This window comes from Nerophis lumbriciformis, linkage group LG19 (assembly GCF_033978685.3).
Source record: "Nerophis lumbriciformis linkage group LG19, RoL_Nlum_v2.1, whole genome shotgun sequence".
Lineage (NCBI taxonomy): Eukaryota > Metazoa > Chordata > Actinopteri > Syngnathiformes > Syngnathidae > Nerophis > Nerophis lumbriciformis.
Window position 1 is genome coordinate 15,770,416 of NC_084566.2, and position 27,985 is coordinate 15,798,400.

The 27,985-nt window shown below is 41.3% G+C and overlaps 1 protein-coding gene across 3 annotated transcripts; it reads left to right on the forward strand.

Annotated features, from left to right (window-relative positions):
* Positions 1-51: 51 nt before the first annotated feature.
* Positions 52-27,985, forward strand: ss18 (SS18 subunit of BAF chromatin remodeling complex). Of its 3 annotated transcripts, XM_061979511.1 has the most exons (11): positions 52-226; positions 577-653; positions 732-816; positions 4,993-5,149; positions 15,967-16,197; positions 16,281-16,451; positions 16,723-16,800; positions 17,396-17,518; positions 21,842-21,972; positions 22,349-22,412; positions 25,804-27,985. In XM_061979511.1, exons 1-10 carry the CDS (start codon positions 158-160, stop codon positions 22,364-22,366), a joined length of 1,140 nt encoding a protein of 379 aa, XP_061835495.1. In that variant the 5' UTR covers positions 52-157; the 3' UTR covers positions 22,367-22,412; positions 25,804-27,985. The 3 variants fall into 3 exon arrangements, with proteins under 3 accessions (XP_061835495.1, XP_061835494.1, XP_061835496.1); XM_061979510.1 differs by lacking the exon at positions 22,349-22,412; XM_061979512.1 differs by lacking the exons at positions 16,723-16,800; positions 22,349-22,412.

The following is a 27,985-nucleotide window of genomic DNA, read 5'->3' on the forward strand; positions in this document are numbered from 1 at the left end:
ACATTACGTCTTTGTCCCCCCTAAACCGGACGACTCCATGACAACATAGCATCCTATTCTGAACGGTACACATCGGAGTTGCTCTGATTTGCTAAGTGTGCCGGCGACTTTTAGCATTTTATGATCTTGTACGTTTAATTACCCTCCAAATATCACCATGTCGGTGGCGTTTGCACCACACAGACAGCGCGGAAAGGGCGATATAACCCCCGCCGGGATACAGAAGGTAATTCATGCTCTTTAAAGGTGTCGCAGAATGGAGGCTGCTAGCCGCTAGTGCTAACTATGTAACGTCCACAAGTCGGAGTGTGTGGGGATTGGGAACAATGACGCGGAGTCTGAGCGCGGCCAATATGAACTGTAACGCAGGCATATTATACATCTGTACAACGTTGGTTTTGATGTTTTTGAACCGAGCTCCCGCTGATGTTTTTGTTCGCTTGTTTCAGCGAGCTAGCTAGATGCTTCTTTTGTTAGCCGCAAACGCACACAGCACATTTCACTAAACACCCCCCCCCCCCCCCCAAAATCTAATTTTACTGATATAACTTATTATCTTCTGCCATTTGCCTGCAGTTACTTGATGAGAATAACCATCTGATCCAAAGTATAATGGACTTCCAGAGCAAGGGCAAAACGACAGAGTGTTCACAGTAAGTCCTCTATTGTTGTTATTGTCATTGACGGTGCATTCATGGACCTTTTATTGATAGCCATTTGCTCTTCCTCAGGTATCAACAGATCCTGCACAGAAACCTAGTGTACCTGGCAACAATAGCAGACTCTAATCAAAACATGCAGTCTCTCCTCCCAGCTGTAAGTGTCCACACAAGTTTCATTTCTGTATAGTTTGTTGCATGGGCATGGTAGCGTTGTGGTTAAGGCTATGTCTATACTAAGCCGTATAACCCCTTAAAGGCCTACTGAAATGCGATTTTCTTACTTAAACGGGGATAGCAGGTCCATTCTATGTGTCATACTTGAACATTTCGCGATATTGCCATATTTTGGCTGAAAGGATTTAGTAGAGAACATCAACGATAACGTTAGCAACTTTTGGTCGCTGATAAAAAAAAGCCTTGCCTGTACAGGAAGTAGCAGACGATATGCGCATGACGTCACAGGTTGTGGAGCTCCTCACATCCGCACATTGTTTACAATCATGGCCACCAGTAGCGAGAGCGATTCGGACCGAGAAAGCGACGATTTCCCCATTAATTTGAGCAAGGATGAAAGATTCGTGGATGAGGAAAGTGAGTGTGAAGGACTAGAGGGCAGTGGGAGCGATTCAGATAGGGAAAATGCTGTGAGACGCGGGTGGGACCTGATATTCAGCTGGGAATGACTAAAACAGTAAATAAACACAAGACATATATATACTCTATTAGCCACAACACAACCAGGCTTATATTTAATATGCCACAAATTAATCCTGCATAACAAACACCTCCCCCCTCCCGTCCATATAACCCGCCAATACAACTCAAACACCTGCACAACACGCTCAATCCCACAGCCCAAAGTACCGTTCACCTCCCCAAAGTTCATACAGCACGTATATTTCCCCAAAGTCCCCAAAGTTACGTACGTGACATGCACATAGCGGCACGCACGTACGGGCAAGCCATCAAATGTTTGGAAGCCAAAGCTGCATGCGTACTCACGGTACCGCGTCTGCGTATCCAACTCAAAGTCCTCCTGGTAAGAGTCTCTGTTGTCCCAGTTCTCCACAGGCCAATGGTAAAGCTTGACTGTCATCTTCCGGGAATGTAAACAATGAAACACCGGCTGTGTTATCCGGCACAACAGTCAGGGGGTGCATTCTACGGCGGGGGTGCGTTATCCGGCACAACACCTGCCGCAATACACCGCTTCCCACCTACAGCTTTCTTCTTTGCTGTCTCCATTGTTCATTGAACAAATTGCAAAAGATTCACCAACACAGATGTCCAGAATACTGTGGAATTTTGAGATGAAAACAGACGACTTAATAGCTGACCACCATGCTGTCCCAAAATGTCCTCTACAATCCGTGACGTCACGCGCAGGCGTCATACTGGGACGTTTTCAGCAGGAGATTTCGCGCGAAATTTAAAATTGCACTTTAGTAAGCTAACCCGGCCGTATTGGCATGTGTTGCAATGTTAAGATTTCATCATTGATGTATAAACTATGGGCTTCACGGTGGCAGAGGGGTTAGTGCATCTGCCTCACAATACGAAGGTCCTGAGTAGTCTTGGGTTCAATCCCGGGCTCGGGATCTTTCTGTGTGGAGTTTGCATGTCCTCCCCGTGACTGCGTGGGTTCCCTCCGGGTACTCCGGCTTCCTCCCACCTCCAAAGACATGCACCTGGGGATAAGTTGATTGGCAACACTAAATTGGCCCTAGTGTGTGGATGTGAGTGTGAATGTTGTCTGTCTATCTGTGTTGGCCCTGCGATGAGGTGGCGACTTGTCCAGGGTGTACCCTGCCTTCCGCCCGATTGTAGCTGAGATAGGCTCCAGCGCCCCCCGCGACCCCAAAGGGAATAAGCGGTAGGAAATGGATGGATGGATGTATAAACTATCAGACTGCGTCGGTAGTAGTGGGTTTTCAGCCACACTAAACCAAGGTAACCCTCCTTGAATATTTTTTTACACGGTTAAGTTCTTGAATCTTCGGTTCTTAACTTTGAATGGACTCATTGCTTGTTTACAAACTGAGTTCGGAGAGGAAGTGATGTCAGAAAGACCGCGCCCCACACAGGAAGTGACATCAGAACGAACGCGCCACAGCCAGCTTCATAACAACCGGAGCTAACCACTGGAAAGATGGAGGCGAGTCATCCAAACATGCCCGTGTTTCTCATTCTTCTACATGTACAGGCGCTTGTGGAAATCACACATGAATAACTTAAGAGAAGAAAACGCGCGATTGGAGCTATATCGGATACTACACATCTCAGACGGCAAGAGAACTTTCGAATGTCCAGGTCAGCTGGGATTGTACTTACCGAAAAACTTTGTCCATTTATCGAAGGAGAGACAACGAAAATATGGGCTCCAGTGGATGTGATAAAATAAAGGTAGCGTGTTATTGTCCGCCATGTATGACGTGGGCTCAACTTCTAGGTCCAGAGTATATAAAGTCACCAAAAACGAATGGACGAAGGTGAAGGCCAAAGAGTGAGGCGTGTCCTGACCAGATATCTAGATCCCTAGTTTGATTGTTGTAAAATGTTAATTATCACATTGTTTACGTGTCCAATAAAGATTTGATTAATTTATGATGGCTCAGGTGTGATTCACTACAATAGGGCCCCACTGCACACTGGATTACAGTTAATTGAAATACCACAATACTGGATATGGTTCAGATAAGTTAAATTTAATTTAAGAACTTGCACACAAAGCAACACTGGAGGTGACTATGACGTGCGCATTTTTCGTGCATGCATACTAGGTCGAGTTGCGCCGGTGGACAGAGGGGGGAGACAGTCTTAAACGATCATTGTGTGTGTGTGTGGACAAGGATAAGGTTAGGAGGGATTTACCCTGGATAACCTTAGCCTTGGTGTAAACGGGGCCTAAAATATAATTGGAACATCGCTGCATGTTTTCCTCGTGCTTGCATTGGTTTTCTTTTGTTAACTTTTTCCCAGAGTCCCCCAAAACACATTAGCTAGGCTAGTTTGGATAGGTGTAAATGTGAGTGTGTTGGCCTATACAGTGCATCCAGAACGTATTCAAAGCGCTTCTGTTTTTCCACATTTTGTTATGTTACAGCCTTGTTCCAAAATAAAAGAAAGTTATTTTTGTCCTCAAAATTCTACAGACGATACCTCAAAGTGAAAAGTAAAAAAAAAAAAGTTATGTAAATTTATTAAAAATGAAAAACTTAAAAATTATTCACCGCCTTTGTTCAATACTTTGTTAAGGCACTTGGCAACAATTACAGCCTCAAGACTTTCTGAATACAATGCCACAAGCTTGACACACCTATCTTTGGGCAGATTGGATGGGAAGCGTTGATTTTCACCCAGGATGTCTCTGTACATTGCTACATTCATCTTCCTCTCTATCCTGACTGGTCTCCCAGTTCCTGCTGCATAAAAACATCCCCACAGCATGATGCTGCCACCACCATGCTTCACTGTAGGGATGGTATTGGCCTGGGAATTAGCGGTTCCTGGCTTCTTCCAAACATGACGCTTGGCGTTCACGCCCAAGAGTTCAATCTTTGTTTCATCAGATTAGATAATTTAGTTTCTCATAGTCTGAGAGTCTTTTGGGTGCATTTTGGCAAACCTTTTACGAAGAAATGGCTTTCTGTCTTGTCACTATATCATACAGGCCTGATTGGTGGATTGCTGCCGAGATGGTTGTCCTTCTAGAAGGTTCTCCTCTCTCCACAGATGGTGTAGCTCTGACAGAGTGACCATCGGGTTCTTGGTCACCTGCCTGACTAGACTAAGATGAATGCAGCAATGTACAGAGACATCCTAGATAAACAACGCTTCCTATCCAACCTGATGTAGCTTGAGAGGTGCTGCAAAGAGGAATGAGGAAAAAAACGCCCAAAAGATAGGTGTGCTAAGCTTGTGACATCGTATTAAAAAATATTTGAAGCTGTAATTGCTGCCAAACGTGCATCAACAAAGTATTGAGCAAAAGCTGTGAATACTTAAGTACATGTGTTTTCTTGTTTGTTTTTATTTTAAATACATTTGCAAAATTTAAAAAAGTCATTATAGGGTACTATGTGTATACATTTGATGACAAAAAATCATATATTCCATTTTGAAATAAGGATGTAATGTGGAAAAAGTGAAGAGCTGTGATTACTTTCCGGATGCACTGTATGCGCATGTGATTGCCTGGCGACCAGTCCGGGGTGCACCTCTCACCCAAGGTCAACTGGGATAGACTCCAGCTCACATACGACTCTAATGAGGACAAGACACGAGACAAAGGACGGATGGTGTTTAATTTATTTCTGTTGTGCATCCGCAGCCACCGACTCAAAACATGCCCATGGGCCCCGGTGGAATGAACCAAAGTGGGCCCCCAACACAGCCTAGTCACGGTCACAGCATGCCCTCTGAAGGTATGGTTAACTGCGGCCCCCCGGCCGCGCACATGCAGAACCAGATGAACGGACAGATGCCTGGTAAGTGGCCCTCCCTCATTTTGCTCCTCTTTTTTTTCTTCACCCCATATTGGTCCCTCGCTCTTGGGTTGCCTAGCAACAGCACAGACCTGCAAGAAAGGGCGCTCTACTGGAGGATGATGTCACCTGTTGGTCTTAGATCTTAACGCTTTTTTAGATTCCATTATCAACATTACTACCGAAATTTACTATTATTTCATTCTGTAATGTCATTGTGTAACGAAAGCTAATTTAACGAGAATATTTTTCCACACAAAAATGACTATTTTGAATGTGACGTTAATTTTGATAAATTAGTTTTAGTGAGCACTGTCACCATAATAAATTGAGGCAATTAATAACGTGCATGGAGGGAGGAAAACAAAAGCAAAAATATGCAAAATCTTTTTTTTAAAGTTTTAAGTTGTTTTGTCAAGTTGACATTGAACAAAAAAATGCACAATAATCAATTATATTTTTCCTCAAAATAGATTAGTATAATATAATCAACACTGTCATTTAAGGCTTACATTAATTAAAAAAGAAATATAAAACTAGAACTTTTATGTAAATTATTATTATTTAAAAAAAATGGTGATCTTAAAAAATTATATTGCAGTTTAAAAGTAAAACTTTGGAGTGTGAAAGGACCTCACTAGACAAGATGATACCCGATATTGGGTTCACAAGACAAGATTTTAACATATTTTAAGCAGGGTGATAGACTTGAGACAATTCCAAGGACCCCTGACTGGCAGAGTTTTTCCCTTGGGGCCCAGAATTCTGACAGTGTCCTTGTTTTAAAAAAACTACTATGACAAAATATATGACTGGACAATGAGACTTTTTTTTTTTTAAATTTGGCTGGGTCTAGGGATGGGTGACATGGCCTACAATCTATATTGTGCTGTGTACTGCAGCCTCCTACAATAACAATATATATCACAATATATTATTTGATATTGAACTGATAATTTAATTATTTAAAACAGGTTACAAAGGCTCCTAATTTGACTGCTGACATATGTGGTAACATATTGTGTAGAGGTGGGATTCTTTGGGCACCTCGCGATTTGATCATGATTACGATTCAGGAGCTTCGATTTGTTTAAAAATCGATTGTTGGTGCATCTTTAATTTATGTATGTTGATGCAGTTTTACTTTTTTTTTTTGTTTCACTGAATAAGCGTTTTTCTCTAGCAACTTTTAAAAACAGTGCATTTATTATAAGAAACAGTTAAATGAATTCCCATCACGTTTATCAAATTAATGGAAATGTGTAAAAAAACTGGAACATAAGTGCCCTATAATAAAGGTGCTTGACAGCCAAATTTTAGAATTGTCTGCATGACTTAATTTACAATAAATTCAATGATTATTTACGAAACGATTTTATAATCATCCATGTCTGAATTGCGATGCATCTAAAAATCGATTATTTCTCCTACTTCTAATACTATGTCATTTCTACTTGTACTATTTTGTCAAACTGTTACTTATCTACTTGCTAATTTACTGTTGATCTGGTTACTTTCTGTCGTAACATGTTTTTTTATACGTTTCTGCTCAAATGTACAAAGCACTTCTTATTCTTTTGTTGAATGGCAATAAGCTACTACATATTAATTTTGGGTGGTACCACAAATTTGGGTATCGATCTAATACCAAGTAATTGCAGGTGCAGTATTGGTCCTACTGATATCTGAAATTTTCAAGATCATTGAATGATTACATTTTTGATCACAATTATAATCGGACAAAAACTTAGAATGGTGGTGTAACAATTTCAATTACCGTATTTTCCGCACTATAAGGCGCACCTAAAAACCTCCAATTTTCTCAAAAGCTGACAATGCGCCTTATAGTGCGGAAAATACGGTAAATATTTAAATTATTTCCTACGATTGGCTCTGATTTAAATATTTAGCATTTTGCCCTTAAAGCTTTCTTGTGTCCAGTTTGTAAACAGTAACATAAATTACAAAATCTTTTTTGATAGTGAAAATATTGACCTAAGCACTGTTGTATTAACCATGTTCTGATACTCTACTTGTTATTGTTACTGTCGATATTTGTATCGATCCGCCCACATTTTTTTACATTCAAGAGCTCCAGCTTGCGTTCCACAGTTATTTATATACCCCCTGTGGTATGTAGTATAGCATATTTAGCTATTCCTTGTCCTCCAGTGACAATACTAGTAAAAACATAGTTTATATGCTGCCATGGAGGCAAGGATTTGTAGCTTAGAAGTAGCTTAGCACTTTTTAGGGACTGTAGCTGCTAACAAGAACGCTACAGTGCATTGACGCATTTGTAAGCTTGTTGCTGTCAAATTTGCATAATCACATTATAATGATAGTTTTAAAAGCTCTGTTCTTGGCCAAGTTTATGCGTTTATATCGTCTATATTGCACAACCCTTGCTAGGTTACAAAACAATGCAGGTGCACTTTGAAGTCTTTTATACATATACGGTAAGCTTATATCTATTGAAATTGTTTCCACACAAAAAAAACTAAAATGAAAAATTGAAACAACAAAAAAAGTAAGTATGATAATTTTTGAGGAGTTTCGTGGGATCGTTTGTATCTGATATCGCATATGTAAAGTTTATTAATGATTCGGCTATTTTGTTTTATCTTAGGACTGCTCGCTGTGGTGCCTTACTGCTGGGGGAAACGATCCAGTGTGTTTAAGTGCGTGCATTTCTGTCGAGTCTCAGTGTCGATGATTGACAATTTAGCCTGCTCAGACATGTCCCATTTTAATCTTATCGCACCCATTGTTTAAAATATAATCATGATTGAGGCGCTTCAATGAATAACATATTTTGAAGGTGGTGAACAGATTTTTTTAATGCTCTAGCTGTAAAATATTTGGTTTAATGATTCCCACTTCACGGAAATTAATTTTATGCGATCATGTCTGGAACCAATTAACAACGATAAACAAGGGATTACTGTACATGCATATGTTTTTTTAGGGCACTGACAACTGAGCTTTAGGAATAATTAGGCCAGGATGAACACCTAAAGTCTTTGCATGTAGATTGAGGAATGTTTGCTTTTCGACATACTCGTTGGAGGACATTTACCAGATACACTATGTAGGGCTGATCGATGATTGTGATTAATTTCAGTTCGATAACGGTGATTAGCTGTTGGCATATATTACCACGATCATAGATGGTGGAAATGTCTGTTAGAAGTTACTGCAGTAGTAAACAGTATGGAAGCAATGATGCTCGGTAAAATTCTGCACGGAACAATCTGCCTTTATTGACCGTAGTACTGTGTGTGCCTGTGAATGTTTGTGTACCATTTTGTGTATTTAAATGAATGTTTGTGTACGTGTGTGCGCACCCGCCCTATCCTCCGTCGCAAAAGTCAGGCTCGTCACGACGTAACTAATGTTCAATCAGCGTTTTGCCTCTACCCCTTACACAGCTGGAAGTGCAGCCTCGAAGAATAAAATAAGGAAATATGACTTAACACTAGCAAAGAAGTCGAAACAACATTGAGAAGGAGCAGCGACTTCAGTGACAGACTTTATTCTCACCGAGTGCTGCAGCTCACCCGTAATCCTGCCCTGAATGCGGACTTGCAGGCAGGCACAGAATGTCTTTGTGTATACTATTCGTCCCGACTAATTTAATCGGAAAAAAATACATTCATATATGTAGATATTTTTCAATCAAACATTTTTTTTATGTGTTTTCAACACCTCACATATAACATGTACTAAAAAAACTCTGCAGACACTTTTTGTATAATCTTTTATGAATTTGTGGATAAAAAAAAGAAAAAAGTACAATACTTCAAATTCAAACGGCACTTTAGTGTGCTTTCATTAAACACGTATAAGCTACAGTATTTGGGTTTTAAAAACCTCCACAATCTGTCTGGGTCACTGCTTGCTGTTGGCCAGGTGAGAAGCACTGATGTATACCCGTCATCAAAGAATACAAATAATAATTTACCATTTGAAAGTAATGTTTAGTAAATGTTAACTTGAAATAAAAGTCTTATAGTATTCAGTACACCACTGCTACTTTGTTTACTTCAGAATGGAGATTGTGATGACAAGCAAAATACCAAAATAACTTTGAGAAGAAAAAAAATTGTTCTCTTTACCCCCATAAAAAGTGAAGTGAAGTGAATTACATTTATATAGCGCCTTTCTCTAGTGACTCAAAGCGCTTTACATAGTTAAACCCAATATCTAAGTTACATTTAAACCAGTGTGGGTGGCACTGGGAGCAGGTGGGTAAAGTGTCTTGCCCAAGGACACAACGGCAATAACTAGGATGGCGGAAGCGGGGATCGAACCTGCAACCCTCAAGTTGCTGGCACGGCCGCTCTACCAACCGAGCTATACCGCCCCTTACAGTGCTTGACAGACTTAAAAACAATGCCCAGATGACTCACACAAGTCCATCATAAGTTGCCCACACACACACACACACACACACACACACACACACACACACACACACACACACACACACACACACAGAGACACACAGACACACAGACGCAGATGAATTCATGTACAGAGGAGCCAGCTGAAGAAAAACTATTGCAGGAGCTGTTTGCATGTGTTGCCAGTCATTTATGTCTTCGAGTAAAGAACAACAGCCTTCCAGTTTGTATTCTTAGGTTATTTCAATTAAGAGGAGAAAACTATAATATACGGGGATATTGATTTTTGAAATAAGTAAAGTAAGAACGAATATAAAATACAAATGTATTCAGTTTTAGGACTTAAATGGTGGAACAAGCTCAGTGATGAGCTGAAGACATGTAGTTCTTTGTTAAGGTTTAAGAAAACCTTGAAAGGTGAAATAATTGAAAATTATAAAATATAGTAACAATTACTTTCATCCCATTGATTTTTTAAACATTGATGTTCCAGGCAATCTAATTTTCAGTGAATGTATAGGACAGGCAAGTATAAGCTTTGGCTTCAGCCTATTCCTTTTTCGGTCATTCTTTTTCTTTTCTTTTTGTGTGTAAATGTGTATGATTGTTAAATATGTCTAATCTGTACTGTTAAACTGGTCACACAAAATGGTTGATGGTTGATTATATCCATCCTTCCATCCATCTTCTCCCGCTTATCCGAGGCCGGGTCGCGGGGGCAGCAGCCTAAGCAGGGAAGCCCAGACTTCCCTCTCCCCAGCCACTTCGTCCAGCTCCTCCCGGGGGATCCCGAGGCGTTCCCAGGCCAGCCGGGAGACATAGTCTTCCCAACGTGTCCTGGGTCTTCCCCGTGGCCTCCTACCGGTCGGACGTGCCCTAAACACCTCCCGAGGGAGGCGATCGGGTGGCATCCTGACCAGATGCCCGAACCACCTCATCTGGCTCCTCTCCATGTGGAGGAGCAGCGGCTTTACTTTGAGCTCCCCCCGGATGACAGAGCTTCTCACCCTATCTCTAAGGGAGAGCCCTGCCACCCGGCGGAGGAAACTCATTTCGGCCGCTTGTACCCGTGATCTTCAATCAATCAATCAATCAATCTTTATTTATATAGCCCTAAATCACAAGTGTCTCAAAGGGCTGCACAAGCCACAACGACATCCTCGGTACAAAGCCCACATACGGGCAAGGAAAAACTCACCCCAGTGGGACGTCGATGTGAATGACTATGAGAAACCTTGGAGAGGACCGCATATGTGGGTAACCCCCCCCCCTCTAGGGGAGACCGAAAGCAATGGATGTCGAGTGGGTCTGACATAATATTGTGAGAGTCCAGTCCATAGTGGATCCAACATAATAGTAAGAGTCCAGTCCATAGTGGGGCCAGCAGGACACCATCCCGAGCGGAGACGGGTCAGCAGCGCAGAGATGTTCCCAGCCGATGCACAGGCGAGCGGTCCACCCCGGGTCCCGACTCTGGACAGCCAGCACTTCATCCATGGCCACCGGACCTGTGGCCCCCCCCCCCCCCCCCCCCCCCCCCCCTCAAGGAAAAGGGGAGCAGAGGAGAAAAGAAAAGAAACGGCAGATCAACTGGTCTAACAGGGGGGCTATTTAAAGGCTAGAGTATACAAATGAGTTTTAAGATGGGACTTAAATGCTTCTACTGAGGTAGCATCTCTAATTGTTACCGGGAGGGCGTTCCATAGTACTGGAGCCCGAATAGAAAACGCTCTATAGCCCGCAGACTTTTTTTGGGCTCTGGGAATCACTAATAAGCCGGAGTTCTTTGAACGCAGATTTCTTGCCGGGACATATGGTACAATGCAATCGACAAGATAGGACGGAGCTAGACCGTGTAGTATTTTATACGTAAGTAGTAAAACCTTAAAGTCACATCTTAAGTGCACAGGAAGCCAGTGCAGGTGAGCCAGTATAGGCGTAATATGATCAAACTTTCTTGTTCTTGTCAAAAGTCTAGCAGCCGCATTTTGTACCAACTGTAATTTTTTAATGCTAGACATAGGGAGACCCGAAAATAATACGTTACAGTAGTCGAGACGAGACGTAACGAACGCATGAATAATGATCTCAGCGTCGCTAGTGGATAAAATAGAACGAATTTTAGCGATATTACGGAGATGAAAGAAGGCCGTTTTAGTAACACTCTTAATGTGTGATTCAAACGAGAGAGTTGGGTCGAAGATAATACCCAGATTCTTTACTGATTCGCCTTGTGTAATTGTTTGGTTGTCAAATGTTAAGGTGGTATTATTAAATAAATGTCGGTGTTTAGCAGGACCGATAATCAGCATTTCCGTTTTCTTGGCGTTGAGTTGCAAGAAGTTAGCGGACATCCATTGTTTAATTTCATTAAGACACGCCTCCAGCTGACTACAATCCGGCGTGTTGGTCAGCTTTAGGGGCATGTAGAGTTGGGTGTCATCAGCATAACAATGAAAGCTAACACCGTATTTGCGTATGATGTCGCCTAGCGGCAGCATGTAAATACTAAAGAGTGCAGGGCCAAGAACCGAACCCTGAGGGACTCCGCACGTTACCTTAACATAGTCCGAGGTCACATTATTATGGGAGACGCATTGCATCCTGTCAGTAAGATAAGAGTTAAACCACGACAAAGCTAAGTCTGACATACCAATACGTGTTTTGATACGCTCTAATAAAATATTATGATCGACGGTATCGAAAGCAGCGCTAAGATCAAGAAGCAGCAACATAGATGACGCATCAGAATCCATCGTTAGCAGTAGATCATTAGTCATTTTTGCGAGGGCTGTCTCCGTAGAGTGATTTGCCCTGAAACCGGATTGAAAAGGTTCACAGAGATTGTTAGACACTAAGTGTTCATTTAGCTGCTGTGCGACAATTTTTTCGAGGATTTTCGAAATAAAGGGAAGGTGGGACACCGGTCGGTAGTTTACCATGAGGTCAGGATCAAGGTTAGGTCTTTTGAGCAGAGGATGAATAACCGCTTTCTTGAATGCTAGGGGAACAGTGCCAGAGGAAAGTGATAAGTTTATAATATTTAGCACTGATGGACCTAATAATACAAAAAGCTCCTTGATAAGTTTCCCAGGAAGTGGGTCAAGTAAACATGTTGTTTGTTTTATCCCACTTACACGCTGTAATAGTTCCTCTAATGTTATTTCATCAAAAAGAGAGAGACTATTTTGTATTGCAGTATCCGTCGTAGATACAGTTGTATCTGTGTTCATAGAACCCAGTTGTAGCTGGGATGCGTTGTCTTTAATCTCCTTTCTAATGAGTTCAATTTTCTTATTAAAGAAATTCATAAAGTCATCTGCCGAGTGGGTGGAGCTATTGGGAGGAGTCCCTTGTTGGGTTAGCGATGCTACTGTACTAAACAAAAATTTAGGGTCGTTTTTGTTGAGGCGGATGAGATTTGAGTAATATTTAGCTTTAGCTAAGGTAAGCATGCGTTTATACGATATTAAACTATCACTCCATGCTTGATGGAAAACCTCAAGCTTGGTCGCGCGCCATTTGCGTTCCAACTTTCTACATGATAATTTATGAGCTCTGGTTTCCTCTGTAAACCATGGGGTGCGCCTTTTAGGGGCCCTTTTTTTGTTTTAGCGGTGCTATACTATCAATGGTTTTGCGCAGGGCATTGTCAAAGTTGTTAGTGAGGTTATCAATAGAGCCGACATAATTTGGGAATGGTGCCATTACCGAAGGCAGTAGGTCAGCAAGAGTCATCGTTGTGGCAGCATTAATGTTGCGGCTGCTATAGCAGTTATTATTATTATTAGTTTGTTGACAATGAGTCAGAACTTCGAATTTTATAAGGTAATGATCGGACATTACTTTAGTATACGGGAGTACCGTAACTTTGGAGGTGGTGACACCCCTGACCAGCACTAGATCTATCGTATTGCCGTTGCGATGCGTAGGTTCATTTATTATTTGTGTAAGACCACAGCTATCAATTATAGTCTGGAGCGCCACGCACTGAGGGTCCGATGGGGTATTCATATGGATATTAAAGTCCCCCATTATGATTATATTGTCTGCGTGCGTCACTAGATCAGCAACGAACTCTGAGAATTCATTAATAAAGTCCGAGTAGGGCCCTGGGGGGCGGTAGATAACAGCCATATCGAGAGGCAGCGGTGCGACAGACCTCATAGTAAGCACCTCAAACGATTTGTATTTATTATTTAGGTTAGGGGTAAGGTTAAAGTTTTCATTGTATATTAGTGCGACCCCCCCACCCCTTTTAAGGGGACGGGCAATATGCGCATTCGTATAGTTAGGAGGAGATGCCTCATTTAGGGCAAAAAATTCGTCTGGTTTGAGCCAGGTTTCGCTAAGACCAATGACGTTAAGATTGTTGTCTCTAATGACCTCATTAACTAATAACGTTTTGGGAGACAATGATCTTATGTTTAAAAAGCCCATATTATAAGTATTGGGCTGTTTTGACGAGTTTTTGTTTAAATTATCCGTAGTAGAAATATTAATAATGTTGCGTTTATTATACGTAGTGCACTTTAAATAGTTTCGACCATATCTAGGAATTGATACGACGGGAATTTTCAGATTGTTTGCTTGATGCTGCGATCGACTGAACGCATCATGATTTGCCACCTCAGTAGAATGTATATCTACCCCGGACACATTCACAACAGAAAACACATTATGTGAGTTGTGTGTTATTCTAAGAAAATTGCTATGCGTACAGGAATTATCCAGCCTGGTGCTGGCTAGTTCTAGCTTAACTGACTCCTCACCCGGACTAGCAGGCTCTGTAATTGCCTGTGACCGGGCTTGCTCTAGTGTAGTTAGTCAAATGTGACTTAAACAGTAGTCTATGTTCTTAGACAGGATGATGGCGCCTTCCTGGTTAGGGTGAAGGCCGTCCCTCATCAGCAAGCCTGGTTTGCCCCAGAAAGAGGGCCAATTATCAATAAACGTTAGTCCCTGTTGTCTACAGAAGCTAGCCATCCACTTGTTAAGCGAGACTAATCTGCTATATCTCTCATCATTGCCTCTCGCAGGCAAGGGGCCAGAGACAATTACTCGATGCCTGGACATCTTTCTAGCGAGATCACAAGTCCTGGCTATGTTTCTCTTTGTAATCTCTGACTGTCTCATCCTAGTGTCATTGGAGCCAACTTGTACAACTATATTCGCATAACTAGTGGTGCGATTAGCCTGTCGTACGTGTTTACTAGGCCTGTTGCGAGTTAGCTCCCTAAGATTAGCCTCAATGTCAGGTGCTCGGGCCCCCGGGATGCACTTAATTGTGGCTGGTTTGCTAAGCTTTATGTTTCGGGTGATGGAGTCCCCTATGACTAAGGTGTGGTGCCCGGTAGACTGGGGTGTAGGACTAGCTAAAGAGCTAAATCTATTATGCGTCTCAACCGGTACACCGTAGCTTGTAGGCCGCTTAGGACTACTACAGGCTGGGCTAGTTAGCTCGCTACAGCTAACGCTAGCAGATGTGTCCGCAACATCTAAAGTTACGAGATTACTCTGCTCTAACTGGCGGACACGGCCCTCTAGCAGAGCCAGCCTCTCCGTGAGTAAGGTGCAAGACGCGCAGGAAGCCATACTCACGGTGTTTTCTGTCACCGAGTGAAGTTGATGCTGTCTTCCGAGAAGTCCTGGTCACGGTGTGCAAGAGTAGACTCCTTCTGATCGGCGCCCGGCGACGCCTTTCTCCGCGCTAGCTTCGTTAGCTTAGCAGCTAGCTAGCTGCGGGAGGGGTGGAGAGACAGAGATCGGGTGATTTGCAAGTTAAATAGTACTACTAAATATGTTGAGAAAGTAATAAAGAAAGCTGCAGAACAATTTAAAAGCACACAAATAGAACGATACTTAGCTTTTTCGAAACAGCGAGCAGTCAGCGAGCAGTCACGCACGGTGAACCGGAACCGAAAATGTACCAAAAAAGAAACAAAACCGTGGCCTTAACCAAGGTACAGACTATCGCGTGGGTTATACTTGTACCGTTACACCGCTAATATATACAATCATACTGTAGATATGAACAAAATGACCAATGAAAACATGCCATTGTCAGCTGTTAGCATATTTTACCTTGCTTAAACGCGTTGGAAATGTGTTACTGCAGTAGTAAACAGTAGGGATGCAATGGTAGTCAGTATAATCTTGCATTGGGAAATCTGCATTTACTGAAAAATTTAAAATTGTGATATTAATTGAGAACAGATAATATGAAATGTTTTATTTATTTTTTATCCAGTATCGCCCAGCTGTAACACTGTGTACATTTTGTATGATGTACAGCATATTCTGCTGCTGCACTGGACTTTTATGGAAAAAATCTCTAACTTGTATGAAATATTTATGCCATTTTTCAAAGGCGCTCATGAATAATCTGTGTTGTCATTTTTGTATTTGTGCCAGGCCCTAATCACATGCCCATGCAAGGTCCCGGTCCAGGCCCTAACCAGCCCCCAAACATGCCCAGTGGCTCTATAAACATGCCTCCGAGCAGTCATGGCTCGATGGGCGGTTACAACCACGCTGTCCCTTCATCCCAGGGCATTCCAGCGCAGAGCCAAATGAACATGACGCAGGGCCAGCCAATGGGAAGCTACGGGCCACGGCCCAACATGAACATGCAGCCCAATCAAGGTACAGGCTTTCATTTGTACTCTACTGCTGTGAACTTTGATGTACTCAAGGTTTCTGTCTGATTTGATGTTGGGACGCTTCAGGCCCCATGATGCACCAGCAGCCTCCCTCCCAGCAGTACAACATGCCTCCCGGCGCTGGCGGCCAGCACTACCAAGGGCAGCAGAACCCAATGGGCATGATGGGCCAGGTCAACCAGGGAAATCATGTCATGGGTCAGAGGCCTATGCCTCCATACAGACCGCCTCAGCAAGGTGACCAATCCTTGTCTGTGTGTGCGTTTGTCAAGTGTGCAAGTTGTGACTCTTCTTCCTCACTCCCCTAACCCACTTTTCCTGCACGTCTTACTCTTATTTTCCCCTCCATCTCCACACGGGTTGCTCGCAAACGTCTTGCTGAAGCAGGATGCAATAAGTAAACGAAGAACAGTGTAGAAGCCAAACCCCACCTCATCCTTATCCTCACACATCCAACAACACCTTGAATCTACTTGTGTGTATGTTGTTTGTGTATATGTGTATGTAGGACCCCCACAGCAGTACCCAGGGCAGGAAGACTACTATGGGGACCAGTACAGTCACGCAGCACAGGGCGCCTCAGAAGGTAGGAGATCAGCCCAGGAGTTGTGTTAACACACAACATGATGCAAAGAGACTGATAAATCCCCCGTCATACACACATTAGTTTCTTCATTATTTTCTGGGTACTTAGGAATAAAGGATATTAAAACTTTTATGTTCATTCCTCAAATATCTGTGGTCTTAATCAGATGGTAATATAGTTCCCTGCAACGCTCGCTTGTACACAACATGAATACAGACTCAACCCCTTTACTTTCTTTATTCAATTAACATTTGCTTTGCTTGTTTCCCCACTCTGCTAACAACATTCCTTTTCCATGACTTTTCAAACATAAACAATTTCTTCCAGTAAAAGGAACACTTTCTTACTAACATGAACTTGGTATTTATATAATAGGGATGGTCATTCAGGTAAATATTCTTGATCGATTAATCAAAGGGTGAGTAGTTTACATGAGTTTTGTTATAGAGTGGTTTTATGTTACTTCAAACATTGCATAATGTAAAATAATGTCGACATGATATCCACACTGACTTTTTCTGAAAGTTTTTACCATTCATTGCATTTGATCTGCGTAATAACTCCGCTCACATTGCATGATGTTGCCCCTCTTAAGGTAACACCCAATATGGCCAACAGCAAGAGGCCTATCAGCAAGGTCCTCCCCAGCAACAGGGCTACCCTCCTCAGCAGCAGTACCCGGGTCAGCAGGGCTACCCACCACAGCAGCAGGGCTACGGTGAGTTTGCAGTTGTATACATACCGACATTTCTGAAAGGTCCTTGTGGTCTAAAACAGTGGTCCATGACATGTCCGTGACGTCTTTGCTGCCGCACAGAAATAATACATGTATAAATGACCATTTTTTCTCCAACTTACTTTCATCGTGGGCCACATCGCAGATACCAAAGCCCTTGGAGGGCCGCTTCATGATAATATTACACAGTTTCCTTTTTTAAAATGTTTATTATCGTTGTTTACCAACAAACTAATGGAAAACCTGCTTTGGAATCAAAAGTCAAAGTGACAACTTAATTTCAGCTAGTGTAGAATTTTCATAAGAAAACTTATACTGTATTTATCTGCCATGCGTAGAAGGGTGGTCTTTGAAAATAATGTCTACATTAAACCGGTCTCTGGTGCAAAAAATGTTGGGGGCCGCTGGTCTAAATATGTATTGGATATTATTTGGTGTGTAGTGAATTAAGTGAATTCTCACCAAATATAGGTCCTTTTTAACATAAGTAATGATTTGAATGCATTCAGAAAGTCGTAAGAAGAACATGACTGTCTTGATCACATGGTTATTTATTAACAAGTATATTGCACAACACAGCAGCGACAAATACCAATGTTGTAATAGTGTTAATAGAGCTGATGAGTTCATTATAAACACCAGTATGGCAAGTGTAACACACATGAGTTTCATACCACAGCTGAGTAGCACAACCAACATTTTAACGCAATGCAAAGGTAGATAAAGCTGCTAGATGCTGGCCAATCATGATACTTCAAATACAGCCACTGCCATCTTGTGGAATAGATTTGAAAAATTCATCAGAAGTTTGCCTACAGCCACAACTATTTATGCCAATACTTCCTGACCTGCCTCTAATTAGATACGCGGGCAGTTATTTACGTTAGTTATAGAAGTATTAATTGGCGCATATACATTTTCTTAGTTACATTTATTTACGTCACGCCACAACAGTCACTGCGGGGTTTAGCAGAAAGTTAATATGAAGAAAAGTTTGGAAGATCGGCTTATAGAATGAGCCACACTTTTAATGAGGTGGAGCTAGAGTTTTAAAGAGAGAGAGAGGTTGCTTTTTGTTCAACAAAAGTAGCAAGTCTTTCTCTCCCTCATCCCACTCTCCTCTGTAAGTTTGCATCCCTCAACCTGAGTCTGGGCCAAAGCTCATGTTAGTAATGAGCTTGCATCGAGGCAAAACACACACACACACACACACACACACACACACACACACACACACACACACACACACACACACACACACACACACACACACCTCAGGCTCATCTCTTGCAAGCCCCCACAAGGTTATGCGCAACAGCATTAAGACAAGCGTCTAATGATCCTGCGTGGGCCTTGTTTGACTTGAGCCCCAGTAAGGCTTTACTCAGTCCTACACAGCTTCGGATAGTTGTGCTCGACTTGGGATGATAAGTTGTTTTTTTTAACTTGCATCCTCCTTTTTTCTGAAGCCTGCTTTTCTAGGAAAGACCAACACAACCTCCATGATGTCTCCTTTATAAAGGAACTAATGCGGGGGCCTAATCTGAATCACTCATATCAAATGAGTCCGACTTAGGGTATCTATCGACCTTTGTTTGTCATCTATTAACTTTTCTTGGTAGCCAGTTGGGGGCGCTTTATCGTTGACTGGGTCTGAAAATGAACTACATCTCTCAGAATCCTCAGCGCAACGGGGGGCCGATAAGGTGGGGGGTGTGGAACGCTGTAAGCAGGAAGTGCAGTGTGTTCGTAGTACAAAAGCCGAAACCAGTGAAGTTGGTTTTATCATACAGTGGTTAAATACTTTTTGCACTTGAACTTGTAAAGCACAAAACATGAAGTTGTCTGGCATCGGCGAATCTCCTTCTCTCTACAACCATCAAAGTAGTTTTCTTATACAGTACAAAACCCAAAACCAGTGAAGTTGGCATGTTGTGTAAATGGTAAATAAAAACAGAATAAAATGATTTGGAAATCCTTTTCAACTTATATTCAATTGAATAGACTGCAAAGACAAGATATTTAATGTTCGAACTAAGAAATTTAATTTTTTTAAATGCAAGTAATCATTAACTTAGAATTTAATGACAGCAACACATTGCAAAAAAAGTTGGCACAGGGGCATTTTTGTCACTGTGTTACATGGCTTTTCCTTTTAACAACACTCAGTAAATGTTTGGGAACTGAGGAGACCAATTTTTGAAGCTTTTCAGGCGGAATTTTTTCCCATTCTTGCTTGATGTACAGCTTAACTTGTTCAACAGTCCGGGGTCTCCATTATGGTATTTTAGGCTTCATATTGCTCCACACATTTTCAATGGGAGACAGGTCTGGACTACAGGCAGGGCAGTCTAGTGCCTGCACTCTTTTACTACGAAGCCACGCTGTTCTAACACGTGCAGAATGTGGCTTGGCATTGTCTTGCTGAAATAAGACAATGCCAAAAAGACGTTGCTTGGATGACAACATATTTTGCTCCAAAACCTGTATGTAGCTTTCAGCATTAATGGTGCCTTCACAGATGTGTAAGATAATTTATCCAGTCTCTTTTTGGAGTTCTGTGTAAAATAATATCAAATTTGGCTCTTTTTTAATTTTTATTTTATTTTTTATTTTTTTGTGTTGTCCCAATGCAAACAAAATAAATAAACATGTGAATACCAAAGCATTTGTAATTTCAACAATTTTATGGGAGAAGTGGTGCATTATCTGACAGAAATGCAATGGTGCCAATATTTTTGGCCATGACTGTATTGCAAGTCGAGTCAGTGATGTAGTCTTCGCGCATTTGTGGACCAATCGTGCCTTCCGGTACCGATCAAGTAGTGACAGTGACAACCAAAACTAAGATTTATTTCTTACTCTTTCAAAACTATTTGTCTACAGCAGTCCTATTCAACTGGCGGCCAAAGCTTTTCATTTGGCCCGACGAACATTGCCCAAAAAGGCTTGATGAAACCATTGAAACGAGTCTGGCTCATGTATGCATTACTCCCACCACCCCACAGGGGGCAACAGCGAGGCATATGTGTCACAATGAAGCAGCAGTGGGGTGAGGAGACGACTACTTATTCAACCCTGAAACAAATCAAAATAAATTGTGAAAATCTGACCTTTAACAACGACTGGACAACAAAGTATGAATGTTCTGTACGTTGCCTCCCTCCCACTAAGGTCTGATATCACACAATTCGATTGGAGAATTGATATTCGAATCATCCATCCATCCATACATTTTCTACCGCTTGTCCCTTTTGGAGTCGCGGGGGGTGCTGGAGCCTATCTCAGCTGCATTCGTGAATCTTCGACTATTTGTACAACCCAAGTATACAGTACACCAGGGGTTCTTAACTTTTTTTTTACCTTGGGGCCCATTTTTTCCATTATTGAGGGGGCTGGGTTTCACTCTAATATTAACACTGAATTAGTAACCTTACGTTTTATTTTAATTGTATTCAATACGGTGGCGCAGAGCTTAGTGCATGTGCCTCACAATACGAAGGTCCCGAGTTCAATCCCGGGCTCGGGATCTTTCTGTGTGGAGTTTGCATGTTCTCCCCGTGACTGCGTGGGTTCCCTCTGGGTACTCCGGCTTCCTCCCACCTCCAAAAGACATGCACCTGGGGATAGGTTGATTGGCAACACTAAATTGGCCCTAGTGTGTGAATGTGAGTGTGAATGTTGTCTGTCTATCTGTGTTGGCCCTGCGATGAGGTGGCGACTTGTCCAGGGTGTACACCGCCTTCCGCCCATGTGCAGCTGAGATAGGCTCCAGCAACCCCCGTGACCCCGAACGGGACAAGCGGTAGAAAATGGATGGATGGGTGGATATCTAACCTACTTACAGTTTACAACCTTTTTAAATGATATGAAAAAATAAATAAATAAATGATATGAAACCATGTGTTAATCACAAAGATCATTATCCAAGTTAAGGTCAGGCTGATTACAAAAAAATACCAATAAAACCTCCCCCGCAAAACAAGGGATTTCAATTATTTAATTTACATATAATTATGCAGTGCTAAAATAAATAAATAAACTCAAAAAAATTTAAGTGCAAATGAAAATACAGCTTCACCACTTTTGTCATAATTTTTGCGCTTAAGTAACTTCTCTACGACTTTAGCTCCAGACTTCTTCTGTTCGTTTGAAATTGTCATTACTGCCATAATGGTGTAAAAGTGTAATACAACTGAGTACCGCTGGGACCCGTACGGACCACAGCTCAGAAACAGATTTTGGTTAAGAAGCACTGCAGTACACTATACATTATTTTAACAGAGACATGAATCTGTGTCATAGGTCCCTCCCAGAATGCCCCAGGACAGTACCCTAATTACCCCCAGGGGCAGGGCCAGCAGTACGGTGGCTATCGCCCCCCTCAGCCAGGACCCCCTCAGGGCCAACAGCAGCGCCCTTACGGCTATGACCAGGTGAGTATGGGCCCAGCATTGAGCAGCTAGAAAAAAATGTACAGAACGTACACAGTGGCCGTAGTTTTGATTTGTAGCAGTGATTTTGTATTTTTTGCACGCTATCATCATATTTGGGCTTGAGTTGTTTCCCCTAAAACATTGTATGTTGTTATTGCCATTCATGTTTAATCTCGGTTTTGTATCCTGACTAATATGGCATGCCCCCCTCCCTTGAGGGAAATATTAAGGGCTTTTAAAGACGGGTTCTTCCTTAGATTTGATGCTGTTGTGTTTTTGAAGGAAGATCATTTCTTTTTGCCCTGTAACATCATGTGGTCTCCTGCTTGGAGACCAGAGCTACACGTTGATATCTTTATTATCTTTGAATATTCAGGGGCACATGAGGAAATAAAGGCCCGGGGATTTGAACCCCCTGACTAGCTCTATAAGAAGCAAAGGTAAATGGTTGCTGTGAAGACCTCAACGTCCAATCTTAGATGTTTGAGCACCTAGACTTTTAATTTGCATTCATGTTTTTCCCCTCTCTCTCTCTTTTTCTTTCCCTCATCTTCTATCCTTCTTTGATTTGTAATGTTAGCACTGTTTTTTTTAACATTTGTTGGTCACCAGGGGTCGGATTTTGAAGCAAATGAGGTCGAGAAACACAGCATGCTTAGCTAAAGCATAAAACATACATTCTACTTAAAGGTGCAGTTTGCAGCGGGCTACACATTTCAAAGAATATAAAAATGATACAAAAACACCAGCAACAGCGAGTGTACAGTGCATCCGGAAAGTATCCACATCACTTATGTTACAACCGTATCAAATTTTCTACAGCCAATACCCTATAAATTATTATATTTAAACAGAATTAAATATCCATCCCATCCATTTTCTACCGCTTGTTCCTTATGTTTAATTAAACATGAAAAAGTGAAAAATCACATGGACATACGTATTCACAGCTTTTGTTCAATATCAATCAAAGATTATTTATATCGCTCTAAATCACGAGTGTTTAAAAGGGCTGCACATCCTTGACTCAGATCCCAATACTTTGTTGACACACTTTTGGCAACAATTACAGCCTAAAGTCTTTTTGAATACGATGCCACAAGCTTGGCACACATATCTTTGGGCAGTTTTGCCCATTCCTCTTTGCAGCACCTCTCAAGATCCATGGATGGGAAGCGTTGTTTTTCATCTAGGATGTCTCTGTACATTGCTGCATTCTTGTCAGGGAGCTGACCAAGAACCTGATGGTCACTCTGTCAGAACTAAAGCATTCCTCTGTGGAGAGAGGAGAACCTTCCAGAATGACAACCATCTCTGCAGCAAGCCACCAATCAGGCCTGTATGGTAGAGTGGCCAGACGGAAAGCCATTTCTTCGTACAAAGTTTGCCAAAATGCACCTGAAAGACTCTCAGACCGTGAGAAACAAAATTCTCTCGTTTGATGAGACAAAGCTTGAACTCTTTTGGCGTCATGTTCAGAGGAAACCAGGCACCGCTCATCACCAGGCCAATAACATCCCTACAGTGGAGCATGGTGGCGGCAGCATCATGTTGCGGGGATGTTTTTCAGCAGCAGTGACTGGGAGACTCGTCAGGATAGAGAGGAAGATGAATGCAGCGATGTACAGAGACATGACATCCTGGATGAAATCCAACACTTTCCATCCAACTTGATGGAGCTTGAGAGGTGCTGCTCAGAGGAACGGGCGAAACCGCCCAAAGATAGGTGCGCTTAAGCTTGTGGCATCGTATTCAAAAAGACTTGAGGATGGATTCCTTTAACCGTGACTCCTTCCACTCGCCGTGTGTTGGTTTTTGATCAGAGGGAGAAGAAATTTGTCGGACACTTATTTCCATATTCAGTCAGTTACATTTATTTGCATCAACACAAAGACATATTCTTCCAGAGGCTCTCTGGGTTGTTGTCAACACAGTCACCACGCCTGCATGTCGGATCGTGTGAGAGACAAGAACCCCAATCGTCAAAATCTCTTAGCACTTATAGCAAGTTGGGGGAGTTTCACAAGGTTGACTATCCTATTCAGGGTCTTAATGTTGCCAGTATCTGTTAACCTTATCTGAGTCTTTTTATTGGTGTTTTGCAGTTTCTTTTAAGCAAAGTTTTTATCCATCAACATGGTTCCCATGACAATCCGTCTATTGCTTGTCTCCAAAAAGTCCTGCCCTTGTTCAACCCTTTTTAGCTCGTCTAATTGTTTTATGAAGGTAGTCTCAGCCCTTCTTCAGGTTTAGTCTATATTTCTGCAAAGTATCAACAGGTTTCAACGGAGATTCACTTCACATATAATAATAATAATAATAAGCATAATACCTTTGTACTAACCTATTATGCATAAATATTCAATAAACATCAATATTTAAGCAACATTGACGTACATTCTAAGCTAACCTTTGAGTATGAATATTTCATTAGGAATCCCAAAAAGTCTGTTAAAATGCTGCCAAAGGTGCATCAACAAAGTATTGAGCAAAGGCTGTGATTTCTTATGTACATATGTTTTTTTTAGTTTATTTTTTAATGAATTTGCAAACCAAAAAAAACGTTTCACATTATCATTATGGGTATTGTTTGTAGAACATAGAGGACGAAAATGAATGTATTCCATTTTGGAATAATGCTGTAACATACCATGTGAAAAAAGTGGATCGCTGTGAATGCTACACGGATGCAATGCATGTTACTAGTAGTAATAAAGAACAGATTTACAAATAAATGTCTATTTGTCACGATTAAATTTAAACTATAAAAGACTGCTATTCGGCTCAAAAAAAGTGACTGGCGTTCGTAGCGGTCGATCACCACAGATTAGCGCAGACTGGCATGCCAGTTGTGTGTGTACATACACGAATTAATCGAAAACTAAATTACTAAATATACACTACAGGCCAAAAGTTTGGACAAACCTTCTCATTTCAACGCCTTTTCTTTATTTTCATGACTGATTGTCACAAAAGGCATCAAAACTATGACACCTGTGAAGTGAAAACCATTTCAGGTGACTACCTCTTGAAGCTCATTGAGAGAATGCCAAAAGTGGTCAAAGCAGTAATCAGAGCAAAGGGTGGCTATTTTGAAGAAACTGGAATATAAAACATGTTTTCAGTTATTTCACCTTTTGGTGTTGAGTACATAACTCCACATGTGTTCATTCATAGTTTTGATGCCTTCAGTGACAATCTACAATGTAAATAGTCATGAAAATAAAGAAAACGCATTGAAATGAGGTGTGTCCAAACTTTCGGCCTGTACTGTGTATATAAAAATTTGTTTTGTTTTTTAAACGGATGATATGTTATATTGCTGTTAAACCGGTGAGTCAAATCATACCTACACTTTTCCATACACTACTTTTTGTAACATAACATTATCCTTTGCTGTGTACCTGCATGGTATTTACATTAATGAACCAGTAAGAGGCTGTGCTCTAATGCCCTCTGGGCAGCCACCGATCCGCTGCAAACGGCACCTTTTTAACCCATGATTGGGTTGACACATTGATGTATTAATTGAAATACACGATTCGACCCCTGTATAGAATTACTAGAATCCTTGCCCTGAATCTACCTCACATCCTTTTAGTCAACAATGAAGGAGTAAAGCAGAAAACCTCCAGTAGTGTTAGTGCTCACCACTTATGAGGATCTGCTGCCATCTGCTGGTCAAAACAAGCAAACGTAGCCATTCGTAATGGCGTGCAGTATGATCATAGAATACACAGATGTATTTGTTTTTAGTAGCTGACTTTTTAATTTGTACCTTTTTGTGTTTAAACTGTCAAGTAACACAAGCCCTGTCACCCTCCCTCACAGGGCCAGTATGGAAATTACCAGCAATGAGAAACAGTCATCTCTTGTATGAGAGTCACAGCAGCACAAAAAAAAATCCATTCTTCTCCCCCGTCGAGGCTCTGGGCTCTAACCCTAAACATTTCCACTGACTCAAAAACATCACAATCCATGCCCCACCCCACACCCGCCCCTTCTGGTCCAGTATGTCTAATAGCGGCCTTAAAAGATGGAGCTGCCTTATCCTCCAATAGCATTCATTGAGTGTACAAACAAAATTTAGGATCTCCTGGAGACGATTCATGTGGTTCTATTGTGGTGCATTGTTTCTCTACGCTTCAGCTCCTTGTTAATAAGTAGCAATAATGCCAGCAGTGGGGAAACGTGTGTTTATGGAGAAGATTTGGGAGTTTAGATAAGACACAACTTCTTGCTCGGCCATGGTACACACGTCTTGATGTATGTGATGCTGTAAAAATATATTTTATTCTTTTTAGGCCAACATGACTTTGTATAAGACAGTGGAAACTAATACTAAGATGTTTAAGTGTCAATGATGTTTATATATTTTTTTTGTTTGTGATGAACTGAACGTGACAAAAGGCAAACCTGCCACTACAACATGTTTTATATCGTATAATAAAAACAAGCAATGCTTGTTTAATGTGCCAAGGTAAAGGGTGATAAAAGCTAAAATCACACTATTTGAGATAAATGTGGCCAAAACTTACACGATATGTAGCAGACATCGGAACAAATTAAAAGCGGCTGAGTTGTGTACACCATCAGAGTATTATAGGCAACACTGGGGCAGAAAATATGATGCGAGAATGAAGTTGTAACATTGCGAGAATTTTTTTTATTCGTAATATGATAAGAATGAAGCTGTTAATCTTCGAGAGGGAAAAATAGTTGTAAGCCAATGAGAATAAAGTTGTCATATTAACGCGATCAGGGCAAGATTTTAACACTTGCAATGACACATTAAAGGCCGTTTTTTTTGTAAATCTATTGCACTTTTTTTTCGTAACTTTCCTTAAAGCCGAAATATTTTTTCTTGAACAAAAAATACTTTTCTAAAATGATTTTTTCGAGAGTAACACCTAACTTTGAACTTTTTCTCTTGAATGTTGACTTTATTCAATGTTATTCTCATAGTAAGATCCTCAAATGCTCGTGGTTATTTTAGGAATAGTGGTCGTTGGCAAGGAGATCGAGGGTTCGAATCTTCATTGGGGTATTTGTCTTTGTTCATAAGTTTGCATGTTCTGAAAAACATGCATGTTCATTGAATTGTCCATAAATAATAATAGACCATAATAAGTTCTCTACGTGTGGCCTGTCATTAGCTGGCGACCAGTTCAAGGTGTGTCCCGCTTCTAGTCGGAAGTCAGCTGGGATAGGCTCCAGCTAATGAGAACAAGCAATGTAGAAAAAAGATGTTTCAACTTTATTCTCATAGGACTTTAAAATGACGTTTTTCCCCTCGTATTATTAGCACTTTATTCCCTTCAATGTAATTAACTCATACTACGGTATACTTCAATTATGATTCTTCCATAGTAAAACCACTCATGTAAAAAACGTGATTTTCATAAAATTATTCAGAAATCTTTTTATTTTATTTTAATAATCTGACAATATTGTTTTAATTTTACTTTTGTCAGGTTTGTAATAATTTCTACACAAGTTCACACATATTACCTCGAAAAATGACCACTTCATTCTCGCGATAGTTTATTTTTACATCGTTTTATTAGGTGTGGCCCCGATACTTCATCATTGTGTGTCTTTGCCGCGAATCAAACTTCAAATCAATAGTTCTGACGACGACAAAGTTTTATTGTTAATGCTGGTATCTTTTGCGCCGTTGGCGTCAATCAACGTGAAAGCGCTCGTCTTTTTAAGTAATGTTGTGTACGTGAATAATAAAGGCTGTCACATATGTAACATAAAAATGTGGGGGGAAAATAAGGAAGTCATTATCACATTTAGGACCTGTTGTGCAGTTTTCTATCACTGGCTTTGTTTTTGTGATGCATTCTTTATTGCTCCCACTTCCCAAAATGTACAGCAGCAAGGGGGAACTAACGCTCCTCTTATTGTTTATACGGCTGCTGTTCATATTTGTTCGCATTCCCATTCACATGTGTGTCATGGTAATGGTCAACTGTACATTCTGATAATAAATTGGAAGAATCTTTAA